Source organism: Macaca thibetana, chromosome X, assembly GCF_024542745.1.
Source record: "Macaca thibetana thibetana isolate TM-01 chromosome X, ASM2454274v1, whole genome shotgun sequence".
Lineage (NCBI taxonomy): Eukaryota > Metazoa > Chordata > Mammalia > Primates > Cercopithecidae > Macaca > Macaca thibetana.
The window spans coordinates 100,767,264-100,781,058 of NC_065598.1; the positions used below are offsets into that span (position 1 = coordinate 100,767,264).

Consider the following 13,795-nt stretch of genomic DNA (forward strand, 5'->3'; position numbering starts at 1 on the left):
GAACAATGAGATCACTTGGACTCGGGAAGGGGAACATCACACACCGGGGCCTATCATGGGGAGGGGGGAGGGGGGGAGGGATTGCATTGGGAGTTATACCTGATGTAAATGACGAGTTGATGGGTGCAGCACCGCAACATGGCACAAGTATACATATGTAACAAACCTGCACGTTATGCACATGTACCCTAGAACTTAAAGTATAATAATAATAAATAAATTAAAAAAAAAAAAAGAAATTACTTTCTCCATCATTGTATTTCTGTTCTCTGGCTATTGACTACCTTATAACTAAATACTCCCTCTCTGATACCTAAGGCAAGGGAACAGAAGAACAGAGACCATAAATCTATTAAGTCAAATACATATTGCTCACATGGCCTTTAAAGGGGAATGAATTATCAGTGTACTCTCCAGGTCTGCATGATAAAACTAATTGTAATGGCAATTAAATGTATTACACTGCCATTGAGCATGCTTGCTGTGACTCTGGAGCAGATACATTGATTACCTTCAGTACTTACCATGTCCCATCACTAATGGGCCAAAGCAGACTGTTAACATTGTAAAGGTGTAGGATTATGCAATAGATCACTTAGAAGAGATAACTAAAGAGATTTGGGAAGCAAATTGAAATAGCATTTCAATTTTTTTTCTATCAAGTAGGTAATGATAGAGTTTGATGCTATTTTGCAAAGCCAAATTTGTTAATTCAAAATATTTGCTGTGCATCTTAGGATTAGGGGAAAACAAAAACTGAAATATTAAACAGTTTTTAAAAATATTCCCATGGGGTTTATTTTGTTTCTATTAACCAACTTTTGAAAAACAAGCTATGAGAAAACATATATTTTCTAACAAATATTTATATCATTACCTCTCAGTTGTTTCAATGCATGCAAAGAGTATCACAGATAATTTATAAAAAGAATAATATAAAATCCATTTAAAGATGATAAAACAATAAATATTAAAGTTGTATTTGATCCAGAGGTGTATCACTAGTAATTTATAATAACCCAGAAAGTTCAACAAATTCAAGTTTCCTTCTTTTCCTTCTTGAAAGTTTCGTAGTGACAAATGACAGGTAAACAATCCAATAGCAAGGACTGAATTAAAAAGACCCCTAAGAGACAGCCAGTGATCAGTACATATTTAGTCCAAACCACTGTACCTTCTTGGCTTTAACAGTGTACAACAATCATCAGAATCCATAGTGATGAATCTGATACCTCTGAATCCTCGAAGAAAGTTTAGATGCCCTTCACTATCAATTTAAAGGGAGTTATTTATTTGTTTGTTTGTTTATTTGTAATGAATACCTCACATACTATAAGAGGAGTTGAAGCAGTGTGTAATAACAGCCCACGTGCAGCAGGCCAGTGAAAGCCAAAGTCAGAAAGAGAGATCAGAAACCAGAGTTCAAAATCTTTCTTGGGCCATAGACCCCTTTGAAAATCTGAAAGAAAAAAGAGCTATGGAAAATTTCCCCAGAAAAGTATACCTGTGTAAATAGGCACATTGTTTTGCCAACAACCTTGAAGCCCAGGCAGGCATCCTCCCACTGGGTGTCCTTGAACCCTAGTTCAAGAACCCCTCATATAGAGAAAGTGAAATCCTGAGGTAAGATAGTTATTACACTTGAACATTGCATTTAGCTCTGAGCTTCCTGTCAACTGAGGTTAAAAGATTAAACACGCTGGGTTAGAGTTCTCAACATCTAAAAAAGGAAGCAGATCAGTTCAAAAAATAATAAGTGAAACATATAATTTTAAAATGGCAATGTTTATACATTTATCTGAGATGATTGTTTTTTAAAGGGTAATCAAGAAAAATGAAGGGATATAGCGTAATTTGATGAATTTTTTTTGAAAATAAGAGATTGGAAATAAAATAGCTATGCTAATTATATTGACCAGCATATGAGATTGGCCACAGCATTTCATTTTTAATCCTTCTGGAAAATAAGGAATTTACTGTACATTTCTTTCTTTAATGGTAGATTTACCTACCTACCTAATATTATTTGATTACAGCTGACAGTAATATAATATATTCCCATGAGCACTCAGCAGCTAAGCAGAAAGGGAGGCCTTAGGGTATAAAGAGAAATTGACCTATGGTTAAATGTATGCTATTAATAGGTCATACCATGGAAAACTAGCATGTATATAACAGCAAATAATTACTGTAGGTGCCTACTGCTTTCAACTAGAGCATTTACTTTCTCAAAGGCAAATAATAGCACAATTGTTATTGTCACAATTATAGGCATAGGCAGTATAGGGTAGGGGTTAAGAACACAAAATCTGGAATCAGAGACTGGTTTTCCACCACTTATTGGCTGTGTGACCTTGGGCAAAGTCATTTAACTTATTTTGTTTCAGTGTCTTCATTTGTAAAATAATAAGAAAAGCATTCATCTCAGGACCACTTCTAGGCTGTGTAGAGGTCTCTTGGAAATAAGTGTTTTGTGGGGCTCCTGTCTATATAAACAATTTGAGTCACCTAAAACCAATATGTCAGCGTCATTCTAGTAGTCCAATTTCACAGGCTAATGTGATGGAAATACTGCAAGGCTAGTAGAAGCAAACAACTTGCCTGGCCACTCTGCTGGAATTAGGACCTGGCCATGGTGCCACAGGACAACCCTACAGGCACGAGTTCTGAAGCTCCTTGAAGAATCTGGTCTATCCCAAGCAGAAGGTGGCTGCAGAAGATTGGAAGATACCCCAAAGGCACAAGGCTGGAGCGGGGACTGTGCTTACTAAGGTTTAAGCAGGATACAAGTCTATCTCATAGGGTCACTGGGAAGATTGAATGAAGTAATCTATGAGGAGCACTTAGGATATGTTGGTGATGATTACTGCTCACACTATTATTGTCAACAATGCTCACTGTATCTTACGCCTCTTCTGATTTTCTTTCAGTGGATGGCTGCATTGATTGGTCAGTGGATCTCAAGACATACATGGCTTTGGCAGGTGAACCAGTCCGAGTGAAATGTGCCCTTTTCTACAGTTATATTCGTACCAACTATAGCACAGCTCAGAGCACTGGGCTCAGGCTTATGTGGTACAAAAACAAAGGTGATTTGGAAGAGCCCATCATCTTTTCAGAGGTCAGGATGAGTAAAGAGGAAGATTCAATATGGTTTCACTCAGCTGAGGCACAAGACAGTGGATTCTACACTTGTGTTTTAAGGTGAGTGTTGTGTGAAAACATTGTCCAGTTACATGGCTGATAGTCTTTTGAGTGGGACTTGAGTACATATAGGTATGCCTCATGTTGTATAATGGATATGTTCTTGAAAGGTTGCAGTACATGTGGAGCTTCAGTAAATTCCAGTTCTAATTATCTGTCAGAACTACATAGCAAATTCCTATGAGATTTTCATAAAGTAGAATTCCCATTTACTGTGTGTGCTTATTTAATTTAGAAAATTTTGTGACTCGGGCCGGGCGCAGTGGCTCACGCCTGTAATCCCAGCACTTTGGGAGTCCGAGGCGGGTGGATCACCTGAGGTCAGGAGTTCGAGACCAGCCTGACCAATATGGTGAAACCCTGTCTCTATTAAAAATACAAAAATTAGCTGAGCATGGTGGCAGGTGCCTGTTGTCCCAGCTACTCGGGAGGCTGAGGCAGGAGAATTGCTTGAACCCGGGAGGCAGAGGTTGCAGTGAGCCGAGATCGCGCCACTACACTCCAGCCTGGGCAACAGAGCGAGATTCTATCTCGAAAAATTAAAAAAAAAAAAAAAAAGAAAAATTTCTGACTCATTTCTTCCCTCACCCCACCCCTGCCCCAGGGTCTTATATTAACAATTAGTTTTACACACAGCTAGTTGACTCAATTATCTTGATATCTGGTCATGAAAATGATCTAAAATATCATTTTAGCCATGATCTTGCCTTTCTTGTTGATGAAAAATAGTTTCAAATGCTTCTGAGAGATTTCTCAGCAAATGTACTACTGGTGAAATCCTTCATAGATTTTGCAATGCGAGTTTGAGTCCACTGTGTCTAAATAATCAACATGGAGCTCTGTAAATACACAGTCATCCTGAGTTTCTGGGTACTATAGTGGGAAGATATCACAGACACAATTCTTGCTTGCAAGAAGTTTACAGTAAAAAGCGTATGTTTTTCCCTTAGGGATTCTACAGTATGTTCTCCCTTCCCCCTCTACCCCAGTGATAGAATCTAGGTTCTAGCATCTAGCATCTCAAATGGAGACTGGATTAGGTATTTAAGTAGGTAGTTGAGATGACCTTTAAGCCACCTTTCAATTCTGCAATTTTGGGAGTCTTTGATCTTGCTCACCAGGGACCTGTACTCTACTATTTGATTTTAACTCCTTGGAAATGCAGACCTTTCCTATTTTTGTGTCCTGTGAACTTTGATGCCAAAGCTATGTCACTTCCTCATCAAAAGCACTTGGAAGCTCCTGGTGAAGCCTCATTGTTCAAAAGGCCGGGAGAACAAGGTGGTATATAAATAGAGAGCCTTCTGGATGCTCTAAGAATCACTTTTGTGTGCAGGGTAAAAAAGTGGAGTGACGGGGGAGCAAATGGTGAGTTTAGTCTGTTTGTGGTGGGCAAAATCTCCAGGATCTTGGAAGAACAGCAATCATTCTGATCACACCCTTAGTGTTAAGCAATATTTTCTCTTACTTGGGCAGCTCTTGGCAAAATTGAGAAGTAGATGTAATTCAGCTTTAGTGACTGACACTATATTCTCTAGAGTGCTGCTACTCTTTCCTTGCTTATCTCCTCTCTGCTTGTCTCCTCTCCATCCCCCACTGTCATTAAAAACCCACCAATCAAAATTATCTCTTTTCTCCTCCCACTACACCATTTGCTTTTTGTTTGTTGTTTTCACAAATTTAAAGTTTTATTTGCAAAGCATCAGTCAACTATGTACAGGTGCTAAGCTTACAATGAATTATTAAACAAATTGTTGCTACTTCCCCAGGTCTGTTAATGTCTTCAGTCTTGTTACCTCCCCTCTTTTCCCTTCTCTGCTCTAAACCCATTCCCTTACTCCTAGCAATATTAACAACTTAGTATGTATCCTTACATGCATTTCCCCTACTGTTTTAATTATACAAACATACTGACATGGGTATTTTCTCATTGTTTTACAAAATGAAAAGAGGATTATAGATTTCTGTGCATTTTCTTTGCTTAGTAAAAATACATGGTATAAATTTCTCCAAGTCAATTGATAGAGAGCTTTTTTTTTTTTTAACTTTTATTTTAGGTTCAAGGGTATATGTGCAGGTTTGTTATACAGGTAAACTGCATGTCATGGGGATTTGGTGTACAGATTATTTTGTCACCCAGGTAGTAAGCATAGTACCTGATAGGTAGTTTTTTTATTCTCTCCCTCCTCCCCCTCTCCACCATCAAGGAGGCCACCGTGTCTGTTGTTTCCTTCTTTGTACCTATGTGTTCTCATTGTTTCACTCCCACTTATAAGTGAGAACATGCAATATTTGGCTTCCTGTTCCTTATTTTACTAAGGATAATGGCCATCCACATTGCTACAGAGGACATTCTTATTTACAGCTGCATAGTATTCCATGGTGTATATATATGTACCACATTTTCTTTATCCTGTCTACCATTGATAGGCATTTAGGTTGATTCCATGTTTTTACTATTGTGAATAGAGCTGCAATGAATATATATGTACATGTGTCTTTATGGTAGACTGATTTATATTCCTTTGGGTATATACCTAATAATGGCATTGCTGGGTTGAAGGGTTAAATATATAATATTGTATGTTGCTTAATATTTTATGAAGCCACAGTTCAGTCAATCATTTCTGTATTGATGAGTATACACTTTGTTTCCAGTATTTTGTCCCTACAAAAGGTGCTGTAATAAAAATCCACTATTTGCTTTTCAATGAACTTCAAGAAGTCTTCGATTTACATAATTATGGCAAAGATAATGTAGAGCTCCTGTACACTTTATATCCAGCTTTCCCATTTTATTAACATCTTACATGACTGTAGTACATTTGTTACAATTAATGAACCAATAGTAGTACATTATTATTAGCTAAAGTCCATATATTCTTCACATTTCTTCAGTTTTTCTTTAATGCCTCTTTTTCTATTTCAGTATCCCATCTCTGGTAGCACATTGTATTTGGTTGTCATGTCTCCTTAAGCTCTTCTTGGCTGCATCAGTTCCTCAGACTTTCCTCATTTTTGATTACCTTGACAGTTTGAGGTGTACTGGTCAGATAATTTGTAGAATAGTCCTCAACTGGGATTTATCTGGATATTTTTCTCATGGTTAGACTGGGGTAATATGTTTTGAGGAGGAAGATTACAAAGGTAAAATACCATCCTCATCACGTTGTATCAAGGGTATAAAGTATCAATATGACTCATAACTGTTGATGTTGACTTTGATCACCTGGCTTGAGGTAGTGTTTAGAATTTTTCTCTGTAAACTTATTCTTTCTTTTTCTTCCTTTCCATACAGTAGTCTTTGGAAGAAAGTTATTATTCACAGTCCACACTTAAGAAGAAATATCTACATAAATTATTTCAAATTCTTCTGCATGGAAATTTGTCTCTCCCCTTCCCAACTTACTTATGCGTTCCATCATTTATTTATATCAGTATGGACTCATTAATATTTATATTATACACAGACTTGTAATGCAATTCTACTTAATTTTCTCGCTCAAATTCTTCCACCTTTGCCCACAGGAAGCTCTTTCAGTTGGCTCATTTGTCCCTTTGATATAACTCTATCATCATGGAGTGGTGGTTGTATTTTTTATTTTTTATTTTTTTGGCATTTCCTTACATTGTAGAAAGATGCTCCAGGTTTATCTTATATATTTCGTGCCCCAGTTCTAGAATTAGCCATTTTTCCAAGGAGTCCTGTTTTTCTAATGAATAATTGCATTAGAAACCTAGATTTGGTTGCTAGGTATGCTCATTGCTACTGGGGTGTTGTTGCTTCTGAGTCCTCTCAGCTGACAGTCTATTTGCTTTTAAACAAAGTCATAGATTGTGAAGGAGTACTTTAGGGATAGTGGAACTTCCCAAGGTCCCTGAAGTCCTTTCCTATAGGTGACCCTCTCTTTAAAGTACATTTCAGATTTGCCATTTTTACATGTATTTTGGATACCATCTGAGTCAGAAGTTCTCAACTCACATCTAGACCAATAGAAGATAAAAGAATTCCACTAAGATTCAAATATAATGGGTGACTTTTTAACTTTTGTGCAGCAAGCCTTAGGGAGCTATTGGGACTGATAGAGATAGGTGGAACTGTTGAATATAATCTCCCATGTGTGCCTTAGTAAGGAAAAAAATGTTTGGAAATCACTATTCTAACAGAATCAACCAGTCTTTTGTCAACTCAGAGATACATAAATCTATTCCAGGTATATAAGTGAAATAGCATCTGTCTGTAAATAATGAACCTGTTTTTCATATCTAGTAGTGGCCACTGACTTCTACTATGTGCCAGGTGAGAAATTCAGTCCATATAGGTGATTTTATGCAATTTCCAAGAGTGACATTTATAGTGAAAAGGGCTCTTAATTTGACAATGTCAGTATTCACCTAAAATCTCCAGTTTGATACCACTTGAAGGTAATCAAGGATGACTTTTCTATGTTTTATTGATCTCATTAAAAGTTACTCTACTGATGTCATTGTGATTAAAAATGAAGATATGAAATATTTAGTAATATTCTCCACCCATTTGAATGACAGCAAGAAAAATTTACTGTTTGTGACCTTTCAGTAGCCAATTGGCTACTGAATAATTTTTAAATTTTTCTTTGGCCAGTCTCAAGAGTGATTAGTTGAATTTCCAAGCATAATAATGGGCTGGTAATATGAGAATGGTAGAGGATTAAGTCATATTTTGAGAGACAGTGCCAATCCAAGAATTACACCAGTATTTGCAATGGAAGCATGAATTAATAAGATAAAAATGATGAAGGTAATCTTATTTGACAAAATCTCACATATCATTTTCTCAACAACTTGGAACAAGGGGTGACTTAAGCTGTGAATGAAGATAGATATAGTCATATGATCCTGCATTGAATTCACAGATATTGAAAATAACAATTGGCTGGGTGCGGTGGCTTGTGCCTGTAATCCCAGCACTTTGGGAGGCCGAGGCAGGTGGATCACATGAGGCCAGGAGTTCAAGCCCAGCCTGGCCAATATGGTGAAACCCGGTCTCTACTAAAAATACAGAATTTTGCCGGGCATGGTGGTGCACATCTGTAATCCCAGCTACTCGAGAGGCTGAGGTACGAGAATTGCTTGAACCAGGAGGCAGAGGTTGCAGTAAGCTGAGATTGTGCTACTGCACTCCAGCCTGGGTGACAGAGTGAGACTCCATTTCACACACACACACACACACAATTAAACATAATTGAACACCTGTAAAAACCTAACATTTAGGGATAATTATGACTGAGTGCAGGGAATCAGTTAGAGGTTCAAAATTATTATGACCATTTACCTCTGCAACGAGGTAAACAGAACAAGGAGCTCCCTTATAAAATGGGAAGCATTATCCAAATATTTTTGGTCTCTAGTAGTCATTGAAAGAAGTGAGGTTCTCAAAATCTGAATGCCTCACAACATCTTTCTGAACAGTTCCTTAGTATATATCTAGCCAGGAGCACAATTGCTGTGATTTCAAATGTGAATAATCAATTCACGTTTGAATGATTATTACTCCAGCAAAACAACATCAGAAGAAAAGTTAAGGGAGTGAATACATTTGAAACGAAAAGTATAGCATGTTGCTAATTTTTGAATCTATATGGTGGGTACATGAGGATTCATCATATTGCCCTGTGTATTTTTTTGATTATGTTTGAAATAGTCCATAACAAAAAAAAAAATAAAAAGAAATAAATGTAAGTATACAGTAATTTTACCTGATTTTATCGTCACTTAAATGATCCTGGCCTATAAATACCTAGGCATCATATATAAGCAAGTATTTTTATTTCAGTCAATAAACATTCATTGAATACATATCATGTGACTCACTTTATGACATATTGCAAGGAGACCTGTGTCTTTAGAAAAGAAAGTGATGCTCTAGTCTGCATCAGACACAAAGAAATAGCTCTTAGCACCTTCCAGTCTCCTACCCTACTTCCCATTGCGGTTACCAAGAGATTTTCAAGGACAGTGAACATATCTCATAATTCAATTCCAACTTAACTATTGATCCGTGAAAAGTTAAGTGTCAACAATTCGGTTGCCCAGGTAGCAATTTCCAGGACAGCAGATAGTTTCTTGTCAGAAAAATGAAAGCCTGGATCTTATAGAATTAATTGACCTCAGAAAAGATCAAGATAGTACAGCAGGATCTTGAGACAGCAGGAATTTCATTCCTGAAATGAAATGTAATTAGTTATTTTTCTACCTCCTTTTGGTTATAAGCAGGAGTCTCTGATTCCATTATTTTTCATGGCAATTTGATAACCTACTTGTTAATAAAATTATATAAATAAATTTTAAAATAGCAAAGAAGTAACCATTTTACTTTATTTTCATTTCATTAGCATTAAATTGGATGTTTTAATGTTTAGAAATATAACCATACTGTTGTACATTAACTATGCAATTTCAACTTCATTCAGTTTATTTACTGGAAGGAAGCAGATGTTTACAGTTTAGTCAACAGGAGTACCTGCTTTGTAAGAATTAATAGGTTATATTTGATAACCACAAAAGAAGAATTCTTCTCAAATAGTCACTGATGAGTTGGCTAACACTGGTATTTATATATACTTTTTAGTTTCATCCCTTGTATCATTGCACAATCTTAAGTGACTTTGTTTTATGGCTGTTTTGCTCAGAATCAAGGTTTTAACCTAATGCAGGGTTGCAAACTCAAAATCTTTTCAGAGGTCAAGAAGGTAATGTGATGAGTGTGGCAGGCCACCTGAAACATTTTGGAGTGTTGGAAGTTGCAGCAATCCCCTCCATAATCTCATTTCATGCATTCTATTCTATTGCCACTACCTCCCATTTTTCTAGCTCATTTTTTTATATACCTTACCTCTAATAATCTATTGATTCCACCCAGACCTCCTTCTCATTGATCTCACATGTTTTTCACTGTACCTTGTTCTCTTCCCATCTAGCATAGTTCCAATTCAGTGGATCAATCATTATAATCACTCCCATATACACCCTCTTGCTTCTCTTGACCCTTTCTCCCTTCATCTTACTTGCTTGTGGAAACTATAACACTGTTTAAACCTAACTGTCCATCTATACTATGCCTGCATCCTTGCAGTTAAACTTGGCTGAAGGAAAATATATAACAACATTGACTGGTTTCACCTTAAATTCATTGTCAGGGACCTCGAATTGACCTTTAATGCTACCAGGTAGTTTTATTTTATATTAGACCATTCAGTCTCCCATCTGCCTAGATGACTATTTTATATCATCTCCACTCCTCAGGTCTTCAATATCTCCTCCCCCTTGCTTCCAGTTTCACAGAAAAAAAAAAATGATGTAGTCAGGAAAATCTGCCACTAGATCTGCCCACCTACTGTCATCTGTACCTACATATTCTGCCTTCCAGCCTGTTACCACAGGTGAATTGGCCTTGCTTCTATGTAAGGCAAGTCACTTCATGTGTACACCAGATTCTATCCCTATTTGCTTACCCAAGAACATCACCTGAGCAATCCTCCTCTCTCTCTCTCCCATATCATGAAATTTTCTATTTCTACTGGATCATTTCCATCAGCATATATATAGATCAATATTTATGCCATCTAAAAAAAAATCCTCTCAACTCCACTTCCCTGACAGCCACTATTCCCAGTTTCTTGCTCCCATTTGGAAAAAACTACTTTAAAGAATTATCTGGTAATGATATCATGGTTGTTTACATATGTCCAAACCCTTCAACCTGTACCCATTAAATATGTGCAGTTCTTTGTGTATCAATTATATCTCAATAAAACTATTTATAAAAAAAGAGTTGTCTGCATTCAGTTTTGAGTTCTTCACCACTCATTCTCTAGTAAACCCATTCCAATCAAAATTTTACCTTCACCGCTCTTCCAAACCTGCTCTTATAAAAGTCTCTGATGACCACAACAATGCCAAATCCAATGGGCAGGTCAATTTTCAGTTCTCCTATTGACCTGTAATGTCATGTGGCATAGTTGATCACTCCCTTCTTTTTGATAAAATATTCTTTACTTGACTTCCAGAGAACAGTACTCTCTTGGCTTTCCTCATACTCTATCAGTTACTATTTCATAAGTTCTTTTCCTGGCTCCTCATGTTCTTTCTGACCCCTTAATGTTAGAGGGCACTAGGGATATAGGCCCAATGTTGCCAGTTTTTCTGATGTTTTGAAATCTGAATAATTGTGTGAAATTTCTCAATGTTTAAATTTATGGGACTCTCCTGTCCAAAAAAGCCCATACTCAGATTCAACCATTCAACTCAGTTCTCACACTCTAAACTAATAGGTTCTGACTCCAACATTAACCTAGAGAGTGATGGTATAGTCATCTTAAAGTAGGGCTGCAGCAGGTTTTATCTGTATTGAAGTGAAGCAGGAAAATCAACACTCCAAAGGCAAGACAGATTAAAGGAAACCCGCCACTCTCCCTAGAGTACATTTGAGCATTCAGTAGTAGAGTCATATGGTGTCCCTTTATGTGGCAACAGGCTCAATTCCAGCTTAATCCCTTGTGTGGCTATTGGAGTCTCCAAAAAAATGCACCCATCAGTATAGGGGTCCTTATTGCTAGCTACAGTGTACTGAAATAGGTATTCTATCAAGAGGATTCTATTGCTATAAAGTGGTGCTTCTCCTCCACCTTCCTTCCTGTCAATGATGAAACAACAACTCTTTAAAAGGGCAGAGGACTGAAGATGTGCAATAACTCTAGTCCCAGGCATGAAAAGTAACTTCAGTGAAAATATCCATTCAATGCTTATATGGACTAATATTGTGCCTTTCACTGTGGTGAACCCAAGAGAAAATTATGACACAGCATCTGCCTTTAAGCAGTTACTAAAGGAGGAATTACTAAGAGTTACTGAACTAGCTAGGACTCTTCTACACCTAACACTGTGGTGCAATCTTCTATATCACTATTAATACTACTACTGTGTCCTATTAGGATTATGGTCTCTGGAGCTGAACTGATTGGAGTCAAATCCCAGTTTTATTACTTACAAATTGTGTGACCTTGAGCAATTTATATGACTACTCAGGTTCAACCAGGGGACTCACAGTTTGCAAACTCTGAACTATTGGTTCTGACTCCAGCATTAACCTAGGGAGTAATGGTATATTATGGCTGTGTGACCTGTGCCTTGCTTTTCCTTACATGGAAAATAAAGACCCATTTGGTTATTCAACTTAAAATATTTTGAACACTTGCATTAGGTGTTGAGTAAATGCATTGAAGGAGAGATTAAAGTAATGGAGCTTCCATTCTAGAGTTGGGAAAACATACAAATAACTAATGCAATCACAAGACTACACTGGGTAATCATAATTCTACACTGGTGAGAATGAAGAAGGGTCATGTTAGAGGAGTGACTGACAGAGAGGCCACTTTCAGTTAGGTGGTCAAGAAGGGCTTCACAGAGAAAGTGACATACAAACTGAGACCTGAATGACAAGAAGGAGCCAGTCTTGTGAAAATCTTGGGGCACAGTATTCCAGTCAAAGTGAATACCATGTGCAAAGGTAATGAAATGGGAACAGGCTTGTTATATTCAAGAAAGCTAAAGAAAGGGCTGGGCGCAGTGGCTCATGCCTGTAATCCCAGCGCTTTGGGAGGCTGAGACAGGCAGATTACCCGAGGTCAGAAGTTCGAGACCAGCCTGGCCAACGTGGTGAAACCCGTCTCTACTAAAACTACAAAAATTAGCCGGGCCTGGTGGTGCACACCTACAATCCCAGCTACTTGGGAAGCTGAGGCAAGAGAATTGCTGGAACCTGGGAGGTGGAGGTTGCAGTGAGTTGAGATTGTGCCACTATACTCCAGCCTAGGCAACAGAGCGAGGCTCTGTCAAAAAAAAAAATGCTAAAGAAGGGCATTTTGGTTGGAGTGTGGTGAGCTGGAGAATAATGCTACTAGATCAGGCTGGAAAAGCAGGCAGAGAACAGAGGACAGATGCTGTTGCATATTATGGACCAGAATAAAAAGTTAATTTTTAAATTAGTAATCAGAGATAAAATTAGTATTTATTTTTGTTAAACTGGAGAGTAACATGATCCAATTTCCATTTTAAAAATGATTACTTTGGTTGCCTGGTAAGAATGAACTACAAGGGAGACAAGCAAGAAGACCAAGTTGAGAAGCAATTGTATTAGTTGAGGAGAGATGTGATGGTATCTTGGATTGTGGTGGTAGCTATAAAAATAGGGAGACATGAATGAATCCCAGATATGTATTGAAGGATGAGCTGATAGGACATACTGATGTCCTGGATGTGAGAAAAAGCTCAGTAAAGGATGACTCCTGTTGCTTTTGACTGAAGCAACTGGGTGAATCATGGTGCTATTAATTGAGAGAGAAGACTTGGAGATGAACAAAGATCATAGTACCTACGTCAGAGAATGCTGATGAGCACTTAGCACCAATACTGACATAGAGTAAGCACTCCATACATTATCTCTTATTTCTACTTTTGCTACCACCGCCACTGCTACTACTAGCTATAATTTTTTAGCTTTTATTATGTGAAAGCATTGTACTAATCCTTAGAATAACTCATGAGGTAGGTC

The 13,795-nt window shown here is 37.5% G+C and overlaps 1 protein-coding gene across 1 annotated transcript in view; it reads left to right on the forward strand.

Moving 5' to 3' along the window:
• The first annotated feature begins 2,890 nt into the window (after positions 1–2,890).
• The window catches only part of IL1RAPL2 (interleukin 1 receptor accessory protein like 2), a 604,886-nt gene continuing 593,981 nt past the window's right edge, over positions 2,891–13,795 (forward strand). Inside the window, exon 1 of the mRNA XM_050775873.1 lies at positions 2,891–3,204. Within this exon, the coding sequence (XP_050631830.1) occupies positions 2,891–3,204 (314 nt within the window). The remainder of the gene's footprint in view (positions 3,205–13,795) is intronic.